The 21,353-nt window shown below is 46.7% G+C and overlaps 8 protein-coding genes across 8 annotated transcripts; 7 read left to right on the top strand and 1 right to left on the bottom strand.

Moving 5' to 3' along the window:
* Window positions 1-548: 548 nt before the first annotated feature.
* DEU56DRAFT_740233 (uncharacterized protein) lies at window positions 549-4,531 on the bottom strand (the record flags this gene model as incomplete). Its single annotated transcript, XM_041348793.1, has 4 exons — window positions 549-1,246; window positions 1,291-3,159; window positions 3,208-4,168; window positions 4,223-4,531. The coding sequence occupies 4 exons, from the start codon at window positions 4,529-4,531 to the stop codon at window positions 549-551; spliced, it is 3,837 nt and encodes a 1,278-aa protein (XP_041206536.1).
* A 2,956-nt stretch (window positions 4,532-7,487) lies between these two features.
* On the top strand, window positions 7,488-8,311 carry DEU56DRAFT_757695 (uncharacterized protein; the record flags this gene model as incomplete). The annotated part of the gene is made up of 4 exons (XM_041350160.1): window positions 7,488-7,511; window positions 7,787-8,053; window positions 8,171-8,227; window positions 8,294-8,311. The coding sequence occupies 4 exons, from the start codon at window positions 7,488-7,490 to the stop codon at window positions 8,309-8,311; spliced, it is 366 nt and encodes a 121-aa protein (XP_041206535.1).
* Window positions 8,312-12,995: 4,684 nt separating this feature from the next.
* On the top strand, window positions 12,996-13,721 carry DEU56DRAFT_914609 (uncharacterized protein; the record flags this gene model as incomplete). The annotated part of the gene is made up of 4 exons (XM_041357644.1): window positions 12,996-13,143; window positions 13,200-13,357; window positions 13,415-13,596; window positions 13,649-13,721. The coding sequence occupies 4 exons, from the start codon at window positions 12,996-12,998 to the stop codon at window positions 13,719-13,721; spliced, it is 561 nt and encodes a 186-aa protein (XP_041206534.1).
* Window positions 13,722-14,380: 659 nt separating this feature from the next.
* Window positions 14,381-15,739, top strand: DEU56DRAFT_757693 (uncharacterized protein; the record flags this gene model as incomplete). Its single annotated transcript, XM_041350159.1, has 4 exons — window positions 14,381-14,696; window positions 14,750-15,120; window positions 15,169-15,547; window positions 15,600-15,739. The coding sequence occupies 4 exons, from the start codon at window positions 14,381-14,383 to the stop codon at window positions 15,737-15,739; spliced, it is 1,206 nt and encodes a 401-aa protein (XP_041206533.1).
* Window positions 15,740-16,607: 868 nt separating this feature from the next.
* DEU56DRAFT_872233 (uncharacterized protein) lies at window positions 16,608-17,470 on the top strand (the record flags this gene model as incomplete). Its single annotated transcript, XM_041355767.1, has 4 exons — window positions 16,608-16,811; window positions 16,860-17,036; window positions 17,057-17,243; window positions 17,283-17,470. 4 exons carry the CDS (start codon window positions 16,608-16,610, stop codon window positions 17,468-17,470), a joined length of 756 nt encoding a protein of 251 aa, XP_041206532.1.
* Window positions 17,471-17,578: 108 nt separating this feature from the next.
* Window positions 17,579-18,364, top strand: DEU56DRAFT_757692 (uncharacterized protein; the record flags this gene model as incomplete). Its single annotated transcript, XM_041350158.1, has 1 exon — window positions 17,579-18,364. One exon carries the CDS (start codon window positions 17,579-17,581, stop codon window positions 18,362-18,364), a length of 786 nt encoding a protein of 261 aa, XP_041206531.1.
* A 382-nt stretch (window positions 18,365-18,746) lies between these two features.
* Window positions 18,747-20,014, top strand: DEU56DRAFT_872232 (uncharacterized protein; the record flags this gene model as incomplete). The annotated part of the gene is made up of 3 exons (XM_041355766.1): window positions 18,747-19,108; window positions 19,129-19,629; window positions 19,852-20,014. The coding sequence occupies 3 exons, from the start codon at window positions 18,747-18,749 to the stop codon at window positions 20,012-20,014; spliced, it is 1,026 nt and encodes a 341-aa protein (XP_041206530.1).
* A 162-nt stretch (window positions 20,015-20,176) lies between these two features.
* On the top strand, window positions 20,177-20,527 carry DEU56DRAFT_740303 (uncharacterized protein; the record flags this gene model as incomplete). The annotated part of the gene is made up of 1 exon (XM_041348799.1): window positions 20,177-20,527. A coding segment is annotated over one exon (351 nt), but the record flags the coding sequence as incomplete, so codon positions are not given.
* Window positions 20,528-21,353: the final 826 nt, after the last annotated feature.

The following is a 21,353-nucleotide window of genomic DNA, read 5'->3' as shown; positions in this document are numbered from 1 at the left end:
TATCGTTCAGCCTAGTAAGGCTTCCTAATTGGGCTACCCAGGTGTTCACTCCTGCTATCACAGTCACATGCAGCGTCATTGATCATAACACTCCTGATGTGTCGAGCGCCAAGGATGACGAACTCGTTATACCGCAGATTTCACGATTGTCACGCACCTAGGAGGAAGAAATGCTATACGGTGCCCAGGATGACGATCTTGTTATACCGCAGATTTTATGATTGTCACGTGCAAGAGGTGTGCAATACAAAGGATCACGACACCAACATGTCAATTTTTCGACAGAGAGGGGGAGGGGGTCCACGTGGCCAAAATTTCCTTATGTAGTATGATTTTGTCGGATTGGGACAGCGAGATGATCGAAACATGACATTGGAATACGAGGACCCGGGAAACAGCTAATACTAGTACGCAAGGCATGAAAGCAGCGTGAAAGCAACGGGAAAGCAACGGGAAACATAGCAAAGCATAATGAAAACGAGTGAACAAGTAACTAACAAGTGCAGTGAGCAACATCTGAGTCCGATTTGTAGATATAGCGCGCAGAATCAACCTTGACGAACTCTCTTAGCCACCGAAGCGGCAGAGGAAAACTTCTGAGCATTGGCCTTCCGCTTCTGGGTAACAGCAGATGAACCGTCAGGTCCAGGGATATTCTCCTTGCCCTGGATGAACTCAAATACGGGTCGAGAAGCGACTCCGGCCTTTTTTTCTTCGGCAGGAGTGAGAGCAAGCGAATCATACACAGCGCGGGGAAGGGGAAGTCCAATTGGCCTGCCAGGTTGTGCATATTCAGAGTGCTGCAGGTCGATATGGGCTTCGAGGTTATAACGCCAGACCGCTGGACACCAATCAGTAGCACGACCGAGATGGACACATATCTGGCAGACGACGGGGACGTTATGACACGGGCGGCTGTCAGAGCCCTTATTAGCACTCCCATACTGGAAGGTCTCTTTGCGTGGGCACTTTGACTCCCACATGATCTTGCGAGCTGTCTCCTTGAACGTAAGTGCGCAGTCGGGGTTGTTTGAGTCGCCACAGAAGCCACAAGGCAACGGGCCGTTGATGGGATTGACAACAATATCGGCGACCTTACGAGCTGCACGGAGAATATGCACACCCATGTGCGAACGGATGTCCTTCGTTGACTCGCAACATACCGGACATGCACTCATGACCGTCTTGCCACGTCCCGTAGTCAACAGCAACTCAGTGCCGGCGGCACAAATAAGAGCATCAGAACCTTGAAGAAAAAATCAGCATAAGGTTACGGCAAGAGCGAGAGACGCTTACCATCATGAGACTTGTAGGGAAAAACAGAGCTTTCAGAATTGAGACTTGAGATCAAACTGAGGGGAACTTTGGAGTCGACAGTTTTGTTCCAGAGTAGTGCAACGGCAGATTGTAGGTCCTCGTCGTCGAGTGACCATGTTGTGCCCTTGGAGTTTACCTCCTGGGTGTGTTGAGGTGCAAGATGATCAGCGGCAATGACAACCCGAGGATTGACGGTTTGAACAAGGAAGCCTGGAACAGTGACGGTGATGACTTTGAGAGTACAAATTTCTGTTCCTGGTACGACAGATGCAGTTTTAAGATACGCGCCATTCCAGATCCACGATAAGGTTGAAGACGAGGATGATGGTAAAAGAATCATGATTTCACCGGCGACTTTCACATTGCCCTTGAGAGACGTCAGCGTTGCCATTTTGACTCTACTCCTGGGGGCTCCATTCTCAGAGATGGTGGTAGCGCGAACCAGAGCAAGAGCCAGTGACTTCATGCTAGTTCGAAGAAGCGTGATGAAGAGATCACCGGTGACGAACTGATCACTGTGAAGCAGCTGACCAACCTCCATGGTGTTCTCGAAGTCCTTGTTTACAGGCGTGAATCCGCGAACACAGAGCAAACGAGTCTGGGCTTTGGGAGTGAAATCTGGGGTGATCGTGATATGGACAACCGATGCCTTGTGGACCCATTTGTTCATGCACCAGAGGTAGTCTTCAGCACGGATTCCTGGCCCATTGGGGGGAGAAGTAGGTGAGGGGGAATTTTCATCATCCTCGGGCTCGTCCACCAAACTGTTTCCATCCTCGTGCTCGGCGTCAAGTGTGTCGGCAAGTGATTCCTCAAAGGTGAGTGGCGGCTCGTCATCATCATTGCTGATGGTGTCTGCGGTCTCGCTGGACACAACATCTTGCTGGAGTGTGTCGATGTTGGGCGGAGGTGCAAGGAGTGATATGTCTTCGTCATCCTCTTCATGAATAGCAGGGTACCTGCTCCCACCAAAGATGCACAGTAGGTCTATGCCCGAGCCTGGGGAAAATAAGGTCTGAAAGTCATATGCGGAGGAATGTATCTGCGACCAAGAGAGAATTGAAATGGCCTCATCCCTCCCTTGGTGCCATGCACTTGGAAGGTCACAATGACCCGCAACAACGTCACCAACCCACATAAAACGGCTGACATGGTCAACACCGTCTGCTCGCTTGAGATTCAACCGACGATGGCCATGGGAGAGGTCGGAATTGCGTGCATACACTCCTCCAATATCTCGGGCAGCGCCAAGGCGATCGAGAACTTGTTTGTAGTTCATTGCGTTGTTGTGCCCCCCGCACATTCGGAGGAATGCAAACTTGAGTTCAAGTGCATCATCCCCAACATCAAGAAAGAAAAAATGTTCAGATGGATCGAGCTTCTGTTGCTTCAGGATGCAGAAGACCGCGTTCTTGGCAAATGTCTCAGAGTCATAGTATAGCTGGTTAGGCATCAGCCCACGTCGTTGATCACGGTAGCATGCAAAGAGGAGATGAGTGAAGCGGCTCAAGTGCACGACTTGCTCAGTCAGTGAGAGGTTGACATCGATGAATGGATTGAGGAGACTGCGGAGAATTTCAGCTAAAAGTTTGATTGCGTCGAAGTCAGCAATGACATTGACGTCGTCGGGGATGTTCGGCAGTGATGCGAGTTTGATGACAGCACCCACGAGTTCCACCGCACGAGGCATGTCCTGGGGATCGTTGGGGTAAACAAGCTTCCGAGCACGACTTTCATCTACATCAGGCAGCCAGACAAGGTAGCGTTCGATCATGGTTGCATTGATGCAGCGACCATTGTTAAGATGCATACCAGCACGAGATCGGAGGAGGGTACAATAGCCTTTGAAAGTGTTAGTAGATATCAAAGTACTAGTCATGAAAGACGCACGTTTCATGATATGTTTGTAGTCAAAGTCTAGTGTCACTTCACCTGGACCAGTGAAGAGATTAACGCCAGGAAGATTCAACAATGTGCCATAGAGCGGTGAGAAGGGTGAGAGTGGGATGTGTACAAATGTCCTGTGACCAGCCTTGCGGCGTGTAGCGTCACCGTCAGTTGCAAATGACCAAGCTGGTCCAACCTGCTGAGCCGCTCCAGAATTATCCCAGGATTCGAGGATAGTCTTGAAAATGAACTCCATGTCAGCAGCACTCTCACTCTTGCAAGTGGGCGCTGCCAGGACAGGATAAACTCCCTCTTCGCCAAATATGTGAGCTCCCGCGACAGTCACCTCCTTTCCAACGTGGACCTTCTGAGACTTCAGCGCCTCAGCAATCCCAAGGGCAGACTGATATGTGTGAAGTGTTGTGTCGACAAGATTCGAGTGCATCCAGCATAGACCGCCTACACTGTTCAATTGTGATATATAGACGGCCGCTTCCTCCTGCGCCGTTTCATCGATCATCATGCTGACACCACACATTTTCGTTGATGCAGCGTTCTGACGAGGAACAATGACAAGGTTCTTGATATTCTCTTGGATGGTCATGGTTGAGATCCGACCGATAGTTGGAATGATTTTGACAAAAGACATATGGTTGCGGAGAGTGCGTAGTGATGGGAGTGTGAGCCACTGGTTCCAGGCATAAAGCAGATTCCGGCCACCAAGCCGGACGGTGAGAATGGCAAGGTCAATGGCCTCTTGACTGTGTCCTCGTGGTCGGTAACCACGCTCAATGGCCTCTTCAATCATCCGAAGTATTGTATGGATGCTGGTACCATTCCGAAGTGCAGTTTGGAGAAGGTTGCGAAGCCAGGGTACGTCGCACTGGGACAGTGCCATGGCCAGTGAAGTGTGATCTTCCAGTGTGGAAAGCAGGCGCTTGATTTTGCGTCCGTCATTCAAACTCTGAAATCAATTGTGAGCCTAGAAGCACACATAGAAAAAGACTGGTTGTCTCACCTGTAACTTCAGAGTGTTCGTGTTCTGATCACGCTCACGTATAATGTCGAGAAGTTGAACTGGAGTGAGAAGACTATGGCGGGTGTGTGGTTGACGAGTTCTCGCATTCTCCGCAAGTACCTTGACTTTTGGCTCGAGGTGAGCACAAAAGTCACATGGTCCAGCATCATCGCCAGCCTGACCAGTGCAGTCAAAAGAGCGTGCAAGCGCCTTGCGAGAGACAACCTCAAGGTCAAATGAGAGTTTGTCCAGTCCCTCCGCTGTACGTAGCCATGGAAGATTGGCTTGTACAGGTGTGCCATCAGACATGGGCCAATTAAGGATGCGGAAGCCCGGACAAGGTGACAGCGCAATCACAGTGGGAACCAAATCCTCCGATGTACCACTGGGAGGAGTAGCAGCAGCAGTGCTAATAAACATGGTATATTTGATCAGTAGTCGGATAACACACGAAGATCGACTCACGGTATGACGGGTACTTGCGACAGAGTAGGCCTAAGAACGGCAAGTGCTACTCGAGATTCCCTAATGGCACTGCGAACCTTTAGTTTTCAATTGCGACAAGCACCATAGTGCTGTTCTAAGGCCATGAATTGACCACGACTCGAGAGCTTGACATGGCTACGAATACCGGACTTGATCCAACACCCGCGAGGACAACGCAGTTCCCAGACTTTTGAGTCGTTGACTTGGACCTCGAGCTCATTGTATTGAAAAAGTGTAAGAAAAGCTTCACCAGTAGCCTCCATTAAGAGGCGTTCCTTGGTGGTTGGGTCAAGAGTTGAAGTGAGATTGCTGGAGTCGGACGAAGATTGAGAACTTAAAGCTGGAAGCAAAGAATGAGACGGCGTGTAATGAGAGGGGTGGACTATGTGTGTCAAACTCGAGGCGGAGTCGGATGGAGTCGGATCAACAGACAGATACTGATAAGCCGTGAAAAGCGTTGCGCCAGGCCGCTGTGATGGATTAAAGTCATTATTAAAGTCATGTGCTGAGGCACCAATCAAACTCGAGGCATCAAACGTAAAATTAAAACCGGACTCAGAGTCTGCTGGCATGATGTTGGGCATAATGGTATCAAAAGTCCTGGTATTGAAAGCAAGAAGGGAGTATCATAGGTGAAGGAAGAGAAGAGAGATGCAAACGAGACGCGACGAGAGACGCATTCATTATATACGAGTTGACCACTCGATCACTTACAGTCCTTGCGTCATAGCTTATTTTGGAAACTTGTTAATTTTGCTTGCTGCAGCTATTAGACACGACCTCACATTCTTTCTGGTGTTATCTTGCTAATATATGTATCTAGGACTATGCTAAAGACAATTTAGATACAATGTTCCCTTTGCAAACTAAGATAATATCAAGTTTCCAAGGCGCTGTGCAAAGACTCAGCGAGAACTGCATATTTCAACCAATTGAATCCGATCAGGACCCCGAACACTGATTTGGGGGGGAGGTGCGAAAGGTGTGAGTGTTCGGATTTCGCCGAACACACACCTCTTGGTCACGCATATTCAATATTCGATTATGCAAATACAAGGGTAGGATTTGCAGAACTTGTTTGATGTAACCCGTTGGATGAATACTTGAAGTGCATGTGTGAGTTTTTTTTCGTGCCCTGTCTGCACATTAGTCTATTCAAAATTAATCACTTTCCATTTCAAAAGCCGTGATGGGCCTGAGCCGAGCCGCGGCTTTGGCCTGGCTTTGGCTCACGGCTCGGCCTGAGGTTTTGCAAAGCCAAAGCCGCCCTAGGCCAGGCCAAAGCCGCGGCTTTCAGGCCAAGCCGGGCCGGCATATCACTACACATGACTATGACTGTTCAAACCCAGCATAATCTTATCCCTCAACCTCTCACATTGGGGGGCTTCTTGGACTTGAACCACCATGTTCAAGTAAGGGTGGCACCACTACTAGGTGCCGCCCGACGCTGTTGGTCTACCTTAAGACCTAGTGCTATTCAATATTTGAGTCACAATGTGAATTTCCAAGCACGTCAGAATTGAGAGCCCCCACCACCATCGTCATCGACATCTCACCTACTACAACACCATACCATAACCCATATAAGAGCTGATAAACCACAAATGTCAGGGTTTAAACTGGTGTCCCACAGCCTCCACACAGACTGACATATTCAGAAATATCTGATTAGTGCTCAACACCGTCGACCACGGTCTGCCATGGGTGGCAAACAACGAACACGTGTGGGAAAAATCTGAAGATCAGAGGCGAGTGGATCGGGCGAGGGGGCGCTAGTAGATAGAAAACAATTCTAATTTCAGTCTGGTATTGGGACTCTAGTCCAATGTACTGTACCTAGTAGATAGAAAACAATTCTACTAGTAAATGTTAGGGCACAATCATAAATCTAAACAGAATCAAGTACTCACATCTCAGTCTGGTATTGGGACTGAGATGCTCGTGTGGTAAGTACAAAGTCTATAAGGTAAAACTGTTGCTATACGAATATTAGCGTCGCGGGGGATCATGGTGAGACATTGTATGCTAGACGTCGAGTGTCACTTGACGTCACCTGTCAGTACCTGGTCGTGCTCGCACTATGTCTCTCATTCTGTCGTCTCCGCTTCTGTTGCCTCCGATATTCCCGATCCCAACACTCCCCCTCGAGCAGGACCATGTTACGACAACGGTCGTAGTCGGACTGGGATGGGTAAGCGAAGGACGACGGTCCTAAGCTATCGTGTCGTGTATCGGTTGAACGTCAATATACCTGGTAGCCTAAGCCGTCAGGTTGTGACAGAACGGAAGGGGAGGTAAGCTTCTAAGGCAGCGGCCGAAGAAGGGGGGTTTCGTGTTCGACGGTTGAGTCTAGACGAGGGATCGGTATCGACTCAAAGACAAACGGTCTAAGAGAAGATGTATCGGACTCAAGGATAGCGATCCAAGAGTATAGAGGGTTCGTGATCAGACTCAAGAGAGTTAACTCAAGAGAATATACAAGTCAAGGTAAAACCCAGTAGAATCAAGTTAAGGAATAATAGTACGAGTGGATCGACTATATATAGGTAGGGATCACAGTGTTCAGGGCAGGTCTGGTAATCGTACAAGGGTCAGGAAGGATATATCGGGTAAGCAAGAGGAGGCAGGAGTCCATGAGGTCAGGGTCAGGGTTCAGTGGGAACATCAAGGGAAAAGGAAGTAAGGCCATGAGGCCATAGATCAAGGGTCCAAATGGAAGCGTCTAGCTTCTGTCACAGAAGGTCAGGGTCGGCGGGGATCAAGAAGTGCGTCAAGCAGCATGGTGAATCGTGAAGAGGTGAAGGTGTGATGTTGTGACGAGGTCAGAAAAAGATAGGGGTGCCATGTTACTGTAACAGACCAAGTGTCATCATGCTTCGAAGCTTCTCAAACCAGGGTCAAGGTAGTGGCTTCACAAACACATCTGCTACGTTGTCATCTGTTGGACAATAGCGAAATTGGAAGGTCTTGTTCTTGATGTGCATGCGAATGAAGTGAAAACGGATGTCGATGTGTTTCATATGCGCGTGGAATTTGTTGAAAGCCTCTGATGCTTCAAAGGCTAATTTACCGAAGAAGCCTTGTGCCGCAAGCTCCGTTGCCAGCACCCTGCTTGTATCCCTTGGTCTTACTGAAGCTGATGCAGCGGACGCTGCTCCTCGACGTTCTGGCCGCTCCAATGCGGGAACAGGAGGTAGGAATGCCCAGCTAGAGAAGATCGGGGTAGTGTTAGAGGCTAAGTCCCAGAATCGGAAGCCCAAGGGTGCCACATCTCTTGGTACACTCAATCCAGTGAACCCCCAGGCTCCAGAACCGCCCTGTAAAGGCCAAAAGCGCCATCCAAAGGTATAGCTCACTATTTTTGTTGTTGACGGTGTCAGGCGATGTTGTCAATATAATATATCATTTTACTTTCATTAGAGTAAATCCGTGATATATCCCTGCCTTTGAACTAACACACAGGGTAATGATATATCATTCAACACAGATGATATATCGCTGTATGCCCTGCACATTTGGGTGGGCTATTCTTATACACAGCTGCATTTTTCACATTTTTTTAAACTCGGCTGCTTTTCATTCCAGGATACATTCTATATTTAGTGGAGTATGTTATGACCGCAATTTTGGCTTCCAAAAGCGGAAATTCACAAAACATATCCCATTTTGGTCACCTGCTCATGTCAGGTCTCCCCACATTATTCCCACACATCACATGTTCGCATTTTTCAGCCACACAGTGTGGGAATTGCCCCACAACACCAAAAAACATCGCCAAATATGGTATACCCCACAATGATAATTATTCCCACATTCTCCCCACCTCACTGCAGCTTCACCACCACACCACAATAGGTCCTCCTTCATATATAAGTAGTAGTTTGATATATATGTGTATAATATAATATAATAACCCACTTTTTTTGTGTATTTGTGTGCTTGCTCCTCCTCCAGGGCCCTTTCAAAATAGCCTAGGGTACAGAACATTTTCGCATTTTTGCCCCTTTGATAGGGAAGTGTTCTGGGGTATTCAGGACATATTTAGAAGTGTATATGAAGAGATTCCACCACTTTTTTGACCCCCTGAAGTAAGCTGCATCAATAGATATAGCAAATATACATGAAAACACAGAATATGTTCCCATGCATGTATTTCTATGTAGATGTACCTGTAAAATTTATCCCCGGCATCTATTAACCAATAGGAACAATGTAACAGGAGTCTAGGGTAATAGGACAAGACCCTGGGATGCAGTATACCTACCCTTTCCTGGTGGTTCACCCCCTGTGAATTTTTTTCCTGTAGGACTGGACCCCCAGGATGGTAGGGGGTCTACACCTATGCATATTTAAAGTATATCTATCACATAGATACCACAGGAAACCTACAGGGTCCTTCTACAGGAACAGAAATATGTGAAATCACATTTTTGACATTTTTGATATTTTCAATATCTTACCCTTGCACAAATGGACCACCCTGCTCATATATCATTAGCTACATATATATATGTGCTTTCTATACCAATGATCAGTTCACAATAGGCCGGAGTTTTGATCTAGTGTGTATACTTGCTATTTCTACTGATAAGGGTCCTATACCTTCAAAACATCGAAATTTAATAATCAGACACCTGGAGCATATCTCACATATATTCAGTATAACAGGACTAAATCTACAGAAGGATCCATCCAGAATTGTGAACTGGGGAAGTGAAATAGATAAAACATTGAGTGTGGGAAAGTTCAAATGTCCAAAACATCGAAAATGGTTAGTTGAGTGGTAGTAGGACTTTAATGCTGTATCAACTTACTTTATCACCACATCCCTTCCGCATATCTTCCACCCTTAGGGCAAAGTGTAGTATAGGTTCCTTGTGTACTCTATCATATATCCTATTGAAATTTAATAAAATATTTGACCAGTGTCATATGTAAATGTGACTTTTGTGTGAATTTCGATGTTTTGAAGGTATAGGACCCTTATCAGTAGAAATAGCAAGTATACACACTAGATCAAAACTCCGGCCTATTGTGAACTGATCATTGGTATAGAAAGCACATATATATATGTAGCTAATGATATATGAGCAGGGTGGTCCATTTGTGCAAGGGTAAGATATTGAAAATATCAAAAATGTCAAAAATGTGATTTCACATATTTCTGTTCCTGTAGAAGGACCCTGTAGGTTTCCTGTGGTATCTATGTGATAGATATACTTTAAATATGCATAGGTGTAGACCCCCTACCATCCTGGGGGTCCAGTCCTACAGGAAAAAAATTCACAGGGGGTGAACCACCAGGAAAGGGTAGGTATACTGCATCCCAGGGTCTTGTCCTATTACCCTAGACTCCTGTTACATTGTTCCTATTGGTTAATAGATGCCGGGGATAAATTTTACAGGTACATCTACATAGAAATACATGCATGGGAACATATTCTGTGTTTTCATGTATATTTGCTATATCTATTGATGCAGCTTACTTCAGGGGGTCAAAAAAGTGGTGGAATCTCTTCATATACACTTCTAAATATGTCCTGAATACCCCAGAACACTTCCCTATCAAAGGGGCAAAAATGCGAAAATGTTCTGTACCCTAGGCTATTTTGAAAGGGCCCTGGAGGAGGAGCAAGCACACAAATACACAAAAAAAGTGGGTTATTATATTATATTATACACATATATATCAAACTACTACTTATATATGAAGGAGGACCTATTGTGGTGTGGTGGTGAAGCTGCAGTGAGGTGGGGAGAATGTGGGAATAATTATCATTGTGGGGTATACCATATTTGGCGATGTTTTTTGGTGTTGTGGGGCAATTCCCACACTGTGTGGCTGAAAAATGCGAACATGTGATGTGTGGGAATAATGTGGGGAGACCTGACATGAGCAGGTGACCAAAATGGGATATGTTTTGTGAATTTCCGCTTTTGGAAGCCAAAATTGCGGTCATAACATACTCCACTAAATATAGAATGTATCCTGGAATGAAAAGCAGCTGAGTTTAAAAAAATGCGAAAAATGCAGCTGTGTATAGTAGGGTGGTGATATATCACTAGTGCTAGTACAGTCCTGTGGTAAGTCAAAGGCCCTGATTTATCACGGCTTTATTCTGATGGTAGTAAATGATATATCATATCCCCAGGATGTTGTGACGGTGTTGATTGTGCATTTAGGTACTCCCTCCACCATACAGTCCTGATCCCTCAGACCTCGTTGCCAGTACCCTGTTTCCCAGCTTTTCATCGCAGCAAAGTGGTGGGAGGTTTGGTTTTGCAGCTTCCACTACCACACATACTGCCCCCCCTAGCATGGAGCCCAATCCTCAAGCCTTGAATGACCCATACATCACCATGGGAATGAAGGTTGCTGAGAAGTACAACCAGAATGCTCTCGTCGATCAAGCTCGCAGTCCTCAACCTCCACCAAACACTACCTTTTCAGAGCGCAACCTGGACCCGGCCCTGCACAAGGAGGATGATGTCGTTAGGCAAACACTTCATGCAAGGCTGGTAGGATCCGATGTGGAGGACAGTGAAGCTAACAGTAGTGGCAGCGACATTGACATTGACAAAGATGACAAAGGAGACGGGGGAGATGGAGGACACGGAGGAGATGAAGGAGATGACAGAGACGACAGAGATGAGGGAGATGAGGGAGATGACAGAGAGAATAACGAGTCACAGCAGTTTGGTTGGGGGGCAGCTCACTGACGGCAGAAAGAACATCCAGGTAAGAATTTCATATCGAGAGTACCTTCACTGACTTGATTTACATTTGCAGGATTTTCAGCTGAAGTTCTCCCTACTCAGGCTCGAGTTGCTCGCCCTCTGACCCCGGATTTCGAATTCCAATACTCATGTGATGAAGATGATGACTCTGCTCGTATGCATCTCAACAACCGCCACGAGGTATAGTTTTTGTTACTCATTTGGATCATGCTCACAGTTTCTCACCTGTTTAAGCTTCTGGACACCTTGCCGGGAGTAGAGCAGGAATGGTCAGACACTCAGGTGAGGGATTGGTTGTGTTTTCGACGAGGCTCATGATGTTTTGAAGACTACCGCCTCAAAGCCCGACAATGTATTGAAGCACCACCACGATAAAAACGGTCAGCCTTGCCTCCTGACCCTGAATTGCTCCAACACCTCAATCAAGTGGCAGAGTCTGTCAACCAAACCCAGGGTCGGTCGAGAGTCAAAAGATCCAAAAGATCTGATAGCGGGCCAAGGCCTGATCAACTGGCTTGGTATGGATCACGCTGGAAAAGTTTCCTCAAGGAGGCCAAAGGAGAGTGTCGCGGGCAGCATGCCCTGGAAAACCCATTCCTGCCTTTAGTCAAGGGAATGCCAGGAACCATCTCCGAAGTTCTACTCTCAGTTTTGGTCATGTGGGACAAGAATGGTAAACAATTTGAAGCTGGTACGTGCTTGTTTGTTCCCGCACTAATCTGTCTCATATTGTGATGCAGGGGTTTGGCTGGAGCAGCGATATAACATGACATGATTGGTGCGTATATTACTTATGTTCATACTGTGCTTCATTGACGGGTTTGTATTGTGGTTGTATGACGACCTGTCGACTTGGCGGTCCGATCTGAAGAAGACCGCAATATGTATTGCACCACTATCATACTCTCTTTTGCCTCCACCTTCTGTTCCTCTTTGTCATATTCCGTACCTGAAGCTTCTCGTCTGGTCCGGTCCGTCCGTTCTCTCGGTTCCATTCTAGAATTCATTTCCCCATGTCCCCATTTGTATATGCTTCTTGATGCCCCTATATGCCCGGATCCTTCTGACAGTTAATGTCCGGGTTCATTCTGATCTGTCCGTTAGTCTATTCATTTCCTTTTCATTTAACTTGTCCCCCTTGTTTCATTTAATCTCCGGCTCCATTCTCGATCGTCCGCAGCAGTTCATATCTGTTAGTACATTTTCTACATAGCCCTCTGATCCGAAGACTGCGCTTCGGCTGGATACCCGTCGGATATACTACAGTATATAAACCCTTTGTAACCCGTAGTATTTCCTCAGTTCGAATATTAACTTAGACTCTGTTCAATCCTCGTGTTCTCTCGGCTCTTAGGATTTATTGTCCTAGTCCGATCCTCCGAGCCTCGGGATTATATCCCTAAGGCTAAAATACCTCCGCCTCTACCTTCGGGTAGTCTATACCTTGTTAGTTTCTACCCGGACGAAGTCTCGGGTAGTCTTCCCTCTTTCGTCCAGCCCGTCCACACCCCTCGGCCGACGATGTCTACCCCCCCTGTAAATTAGGGGCATGTACTCGGGTAAAGAGCGCAGCGCACGAGCTGAAGCTAAGCCCCTCCGGTCCGACCCGTTGAACACGGTCTTAACACTCTTCAACAATGTGCAACTTGGATCGAAAACACCGCTAAGGATTTACTCGAGGGTGGTTTGTATCTATGGTTTGGAATAGACCAGAATGTAAGTGACCTTGTGCTGATCGCAACCACACTCACAGAAGACCAACAGGGGAGAACGAGGAACTTTGCCAATCCTGCCCTCCACGATGCCACCATTGCCTTTTTTTACACAGGGCCTTACCAGATTGCACGGAGGCAGCCAGACCGGTTCCGTACTCAATTGCCCATATTGTGTTTAGCCTTAGTTGCCACGGCAGTGATTTGTTTTCCTCCCCTCATTGTCATGCCTTTGTGTTGACTTTTCTTTTTACAGTTCCACTGCGTTTTCGACAGCCTTAAGAAGAACGGTAACAGTAAATCCTATCCAAACTTCTCCTCGAAAGAATACTCGCCCATCTACCGGAGAATGCTCTCAATCATCAAAGAAACCCTCGATGATGAGTATCACGGCCCTAGATTGTCAGCACAACTTCGAGAATGGGCTGAAGCTGGATGGTAAGTTCTTTTGTATATGATACATGAAAATTTCAAAATTTCATTAATATAGGGCTGAACATCTCAAGCTCGACGGTGGCGCTGCGCAGACGAGACATGACCACCTCCAGGTCATTCTGGATTAAATACATGTTCCGTCCCTGATTTGTCGTCCACTACTAGTACTATTATCATGTGCTTTCATTTTTCCCTGTCCGAGATTCAATATTCAATTTCAATTGTGGCTACTAGTACAGAGTGAATAAGCTTGAGTGAAGTGTACAAGGCACATTGTCTGCACAACTCCCATTCTTTGAGCGGTCTGTAAGTGTCTGTACAGAGATAGACAGAGGAAACCAGCACTATTTGAGAGCTTGTTACAAGCTATTTGGTGCTCACTGGGCATTCTGTGAGCATCTGTACAGAGATTGACAAAAAGGTAGGCTACTGTAGTAAGCTAGGTAATAGGGACTAAGCTACACAGCTGGGATGCTGTACAGCTCTGTACAGCTCTGTAAAGCCAATTGCAGTTTACTGATTAAGCCTCAACCTCGAGGCCACCTAACAACACCACTCGTTCACAAAGACCCTTTGAGTCAACCCCTAGTATGTCATCAAAAACGCTGCATGTTGCCCCTTCACAAAGGAGTCCGCAGAAAACGACTCACACTACACCACAAAGGATACATATCCTCCCAGCCTATAAATCCCAGGCACGGAATACAGACCTCCCTCAGACTAAAGTCAACACGACAGAATCCCATCCCTCGCTCCCCTCACCCATCATACACTCCATAAGATAGATATGTCCTCAGACGATATACAGATGTCGTCGGTGAACCACAAAGCCACAGCCCCCACAACCACAACTCCCACCCAACACATGAATACCGACTCTAGAGTCAACAAGCACACACGCCCCACCTCCACATCTCAAAACCCTTCCCCACAGACGGCTGTGCCAAACACCACACAAACTCAAGATGTTGCCACCACCAATACCTCGAGCCCCTCCCCTAATAAGTGCCTTAACATAGAGCACAAAAACCAGCTAAACACCCCAGTGGCCACTGATCAATGGCAATTCCTATGCTCGAACGATTCCACCACAGAGGTATCAGGTATGTGAACCCATACTCACATGCCCCCACCCGCATTAACAAAACTCCCACAGTCAGTGGCATCAGAACTCTGGATAGCGGCTTCAAAATTACAGCCACCCTACCAGGCGGGTTCCCCATTCCACAACTCGGACAATCCACCTGGCGCAACATTTCACAAATATTGAAAGATAAATGGTGCCAGAAAGAGGGTGCAAAGGTGTGGGTCAGGACATACAGGGCGAAACATGAGAATAACGCCCAAGGAACTGTAGCTAAACTCAAGGATGCAATAACCAAGATTATTGGCGACTCCGATGCCACAGACCTCATCGTCAGCACTCCCATGGCAGCAGTTGAGCTCATTGAACACCTGCCTCCCCCTTGGCATTACCTTATCTCTGGCATTCCCACCGAAGCCATCGAACGGCTCCTCCGCCTCCAAGTGTGCTCATCCCCGGAGGTGTCCTGCTTCTTTGTTCCTTTCGAATAGCCTCTCCCCACCTATGCGTTCACTCTGGAGAACTTTTCCTTCCCTGACTCCAAAACAACCAACAAAGAGATCGCGGAAATAGTGAAAGACACCATCCGCTCGAACCTGGACGTCCTACAGTTCATCCACGAGAATATACCATTCCCCGACGCAGAAGCCACCCTACACACCACCGAATCCATTAAGGTCACAAGCCTCACCCTCGCCCACTCCAAAACTTTAAAGGAGACAGTCTGGAATATCTACTTCAACTCCCCGCTGGCATTCACGCTCAAACAGTACTTCGACTGGACTAGTATCCTACAAAGCTTCTTCTACATTTTGGAAGACCATGGCTACGGCACCGCACGCCACGATGCTCAGTTCGTCTGCGTCGGCTGTAAGTCCTTTGACCACCCAACAGGGCTATGCCCCTTCCCCCGCATCTCCAGGTGGTTCAGACCCTCCTCCTCAGAAGATAACTCCAATGTCACCCTCGACAACTGGAACACATCCAGCCACGGCCAAGGGGCCTTTAACGGCAGCCCAAACCATGGAGGCGGAAACAGAGGCCAACCAAGAGGTCATATGAGAGGTGCGCCCCGAGGGAACGGACTCGGAAAGAGGGGAAGAGGAAGAGCCTTCTAGAGAACCAGTTACCTACCATACCGCCCCCGTAGAATGATCCTATGTACACCTGTACAATGTACCATGGCCCATGACCCAACTAATGATAATAACGACTCTGTTGACACATCTCCTAATGTAAGGATAAGGAGAAAGCTTGAGCAATGTACCTGCCAGCTGCACAACACTACTAGAGTAAGTCTATTGGAGCCCAAATATACTGCAAGGACAGGAAAGCTCTGAACCCTACTAAATCAAAACAGCAATCTTTTTAGGTCAAGGACGTGCCGTGCAGAGATGCTGAAGTCATGGAGGAATCACACTTATCGCCTTATCAAATCTTTTGGCTCCCCTACGACATTGTCCTCCCTTCGTCTGGCTGGGATAAGCTAGTGCGGCCCACTGCTGTGGTCAAGGCATGGCACTGTATTTTTAACTACTAACTCTACTACAGACCCAACTAACACACTAAACATGGTCAATACACTAGGTCACAGTTATAGCTCCCACAGATCCAGAGAGGATTGTGCTTTGCCTGTCAGCCAATCCTTTGATGATGGATCAGCGGGCGATGGTGACGGGCACCACACAAATACTAACCTTCCCCCCCTCTAGAAGCCGAAACACCTAGTGCCCCCGAGCACACAACCACTCCCGAAGGAGCGTCTGCCATAACAGACACCCAATCCATCAGTGCACCACACAGTGCCGCTCCAACCTCACCAGAGAGCAACAGCAGCCCCCCACCAGGCCAAGCGCAGAATCAGTGCACCCCTCACGCATCTAAGAATAAGAAAAAGACGTGAGCGAACATCAAAGTCATGTCCCTAAATATGAGAGGACGCTGGCATGAAGGTTCAGATAAATGGACTCACATTAATCAAATCATGAAGGAACAAAAAATTGGAGCACTAGCACTGCAAGAGAAGCACCTCACAAAGGAAGACGAATCCACCCTCAACTCAACCCCAGGGTTAAGACTACATATCATCTCATCGATCGACCCAGCTCACACTAACACGAAAGGAGTCGCCATTGTCCTAAATAAATAACTAATGAACGTCATGAACATTAAAACATTTGAGATTGTACCTGGAAGAGCTCTACTCATGGTAATCCCCTGGCTAAAGAATACTACACTTAAGATCTTGGCCATCTATGCCCCAAACGACCCGCGAAATAATCAGTATTTCTGGGAACTAGTCCATTCTAAGATTAAGAACTTACCTAGACCCAACATCATGCTAGGAGACTTCAACTTAGTTGAAGACGCATTAGACAGACTCCCCCCCAAGGCAGACCCACCCAACCCCACATTGTCACTCTTAAATCTCACCTTAAACTAAAGGACGGCTGGCGCCAAGAGAACCCGGACACTCTCCTATACACCTTTGCACAATCTGCGCGCCAAGGTGGACACCAGTCCAGAATAGACAGAATCTACGTGAACGAAGAGCTCCTGCCCTTTAGTAGAGACTGGGACATCTCCCCCCCTTGAATTCATACAGACCATCAGTTAGTTTCAGCTAGAATCTCGAAGAAAAACATGCCCTTCGTGGGAGAAGGGAGATGGTCCCTCCCCCTCTATGTCCTCAATGATAAGAGACTAAGCGAGGACCTCGTCAACCTAGGCAAAGCACTAAATCAAGAGATAACGGAACATAAGAACCAGCACACCAAAGTCAATAACCCCTAGCTAGCGTTTACCACATTTAAGCGGAAAGCCATCACCCTATGCCGCAACACAGCAAGGAAAGTAATCCTGAAGAAAAAGAACAAGTTAAAATCTCAACTCACGGCTACAATGACGGATCCAACACTGTTAGAAGAGGACAAGCGAATAGTAGGCCTACACATTCAAGAAAAACTAAATCAGCTAGAAATCCTTCAACACAAAACCTCACAGGACCACTTAGCAGCTAAAATATGTCTTGAGAGTGAGTCGCCTGTGAGCAAGTTCTGGGCCAAGTCCGGAAGAGAACAGAAAACTCATGATGCAATAGTCGAGCTTAGAGTTCCAGAATCCCCTAGCAATGCTCCAGCCTATGAACATAGGTCAGACAAAATGGCTGAGTTGGCAAGAAAATACTATGATGACCTTCAAAAGGAAGGCATGGCACAAGGTATTGAGCGCGAGGAAGCCCTCACGAAAGTCCTAAACACTATTGACATTAAGCTCTCTGAATCCAATAAAACAGAGCTAGAAACCCCGCTCACCAAGGGGAACATTGAAGAAGTCCTCGGGCCCCTTCCCAATGGTAAGGCCCCAGGGATAGATGGGATTCCCTACGAGTTCTGGAAATGGCTAAATGAAAAGGCTAAGTCGATACCAAAAGACGACAATGGAGAATCACCCTTCGACTTTGCTGAATGCCTTACAGCGGTGTACAATGATATTGAATCCCATGGAGTGGTGGACGCCTCCTCCTTCGCGGAAGGATTGCTACATCCAATACATAAGAAAAAAGACAGACATGAGATCGCAAACTATAGACCAATCATGCTACTTAATAGCAATTATAAAGCACTCACTAAAACCCTAGCACTCAAACTCACAAGGACAGTACCATCCATCATCCACAAGAACTAAGCCGGTTTTGTACCAGGCAGGAGCATAACCAATCAAATTTGCCTCACCCAACTAATTATGGAGTATGCGGAGGTGGAGGGAGAAAAAAGCGCAATTGTAGCCCTAGATCCAGAGAAGGCCTATGATAAAATAGTGCATGACTATTTGTGGAAAATTCTAGAAAAATTTGACTTACCTGTAAACTTCATCAAAACGATACAATCCCTATACAGAGATGCTGAAACCTCTGTAATGATAAACGGCGAGATCAGCACAAAATTTAAAGGTTACCAGGGGTGTGAGACAGGGAGATCCATTGTCATGCCTCCTATTTGACCTGGCTATTGAACCATTAGCAGAACTGTTAAGAAAATCAAACTTTGCAGGATACAAGACCAAAGAAATGACGCACCGCGTTGTGGTAACCATGTTCACAGATGACACCACTGTTTACCTGATGGAGAAAGACGACTTCGCGGCACTAAACTGCACCCTATCCTGCTGGTGCAGGGCATCTGGGGCCAAATTTAACACCACTAAAACTGAAGTGATTCCAATAGGCTCTAGAGAATACCACAATAAAGTAGTAGAGACTAGAAAAATCAATAACTCACAAGAAGCCCTCCCAACTAGTATTGACATCGCCAGAGATGGCAAAGCCATCAGAATTCTTGGAGTGTGGATTGGTAACGGGATTGAGGAACAAGCTATATGGTCTCCAATCTTGGAAAAGATAGAGAACACTCTACAGAGATGGGAAAAATGGTGCCCGACCTTGAAGGAAGGAAAATCATCCTCCAACGAACCATAGACAGCATGACACAATATTTGACCACCGCTCAAGGCATGCCAAGAGACATTGAGGATCTCCTCATCAAGAGAACCCGCAAGTTCATCTGGGATAGTGAAGGAAAAAACTCGGTTAGCATGGGCACACTATACGCCCCAATATCAGAAGGAGGTAAGAACATTCTTCACCTAAAAAGCCGCAATGAGGCAATGGAACTTAAATGGCTAAAGAGCCTCCTCGCTCCCCCCAAAGAATGCCCTCAATGGACCTTCTTTGCCTACTCCCTGATTGCCAAAGCAATGCAACCCTCCCCGGTAGTGAAACCCCAAGCTCACATCAGCCCTTTCATACAAATGTGGTCTCCCTTGATCAAAAAACTCCCCACACACCTGAGCCGCATGGTCAAGGCAGGAAAGAAGTATAACATGAGATGGGAAGCTATATCCATCAACGCAGATGTCGCCAGACAACTCCCTGCTTGGTTCCACATTGGAGCGTCCAATAACCTAAACAAGCTCAATAACCACTCATACACTACCTGCTTGAGAGAAAAACACCTAATTGCCTCAGTAGGGCAACTGGAAGCCGTCACAACAAGACAATCCCCACTCCACAAACAACACATGGCATGTGACTGTGAACACTGTGTCCAAGACAGGATGTCCCTAAACTGTGTGAGACCTTTTAAGTGCAAAAAACTGGCGAATGACATACTTAGCTGTATCTACCCGAAATGGCACCCGAGAACCTGCACAATAGAATACGCCCTCGCTATTGCTCCAGAACAAATCCCACCAGAGATCAATGCTGAAGGACAACAGAAATTTGGGATTTTTGACACAATATTCCCCTCCCCCGCCTCAATTGAAGATGGCTACTGAGCCTTCGTTACACCTAAAAACCACAGCATAATGTCAGCCAAACAAGCCCCTATAGTTCCAGGAGCTAACCCCCAGCTTACCACCATCACCATTGCTGGCTCCTATTGAGTAGATAAAGATGGAATATATGTTGCAGGAGGTGGTGCTTTCTTCGGATGAAACGACACCCGCAACTTGTCAGTCAGGATCCCCGAACGACTAGCATCCCCTGGCACTGGTGAAATAACAGCCATACTGAGAGCCGCACAAACCACTCCCCTGAACTCCCCTCTCCACGTCATAGTCAAATCTCCTCGCTTAAGAAAAGACTTAACAAAAAACCTTCGAAATCTAGAGGACCTCAATTGGTCAACCCCCGAACACCCTACCCTAATGAGATCGCTAGTCACAAACCTAAGAACACGCAGTGCGCTAACGACCCTAAATGGTTGGGACAACACCACATCAAAATTCACCACAGAAGGAGCATCGAGCCTAGCCTCATTGACCTACAACATCTATGTAGATGTATAAATGTATGAACTGGAGGTAGGCAACCCACATACGAGGTGCATAAGAAGGGTGGTCAGATATACCACCAAGAGCAGAAGGGGCCAGGAAGCATGTGGCGTGTTGAAATACCAATCTAGCCAAAAGAAATCATATCCATCAGTTTTATATAGACAATGGACTGTGTAGAAAACTGACCTGTGTTAATATACATTTCAGAGTCCTTGTCGTTTTCACCTTTCCGCTGTCTTTCCCACTCCTTCTCCTTGAAATCATCAACACGATTGAGCTCCCTCATGGTGCACTTAATAAGGGTGTTTTTTTCCTCAGTGATTTCCCCGACACAATGGGTTTCAATTTCAAGCGCCTCCTTCATCGACATTGTGAGGTTGTTCTGGAATATAAGAAGTGATTGATTTATAAGGTGACAGAGCTCTAGCGCATGTAGACCAGAGTTGACAGCAAGAAGACCATTGTGATCAAGATGTATGTATGGTCCATCAATGGTAAACTTCTGGTACCCACTCTTGTCCAAGATGAGTTCGGGTAGGCTAGCCTTGCCATCATCTTCCTTGTATTCATCTAACTCGTCATCATTGTCCTATGGGTCTGAAAATTCCTTGATTACAGAGAAAGTTTTAATAGAAAAATAAATACTCACAAAATTCTGACTTCAATCAATGTGCAAATTTTTCAAAATATTGCAATAGCCAATCCTTATTCCCCCAAGAACTCTGCATAAAAGGCTTTTTGCTGTTGAGGGGCTTGGACTCATGACTAAATAATAAGAGTGTTGTGTTATTATACTATAAGACTGTGGTGCCAAAAATACACTCACATGACAACACTT

The sequence above is a fragment of the Suillus clintonianus genome (genome assembly GCF_016758775.1).
Source record: "Suillus clintonianus strain FC179 chromosome Unknown DEU56scaffold_56, whole genome shotgun sequence".
In the NCBI taxonomy this organism is placed as follows: domain Eukaryota; kingdom Fungi; phylum Basidiomycota; class Agaricomycetes; order Boletales; family Suillaceae; genus Suillus; species Suillus clintonianus.
Note: the sequence above shows the minus strand (reverse complement) of the source record. Positions and strands in the feature narration are given on the sequence as shown.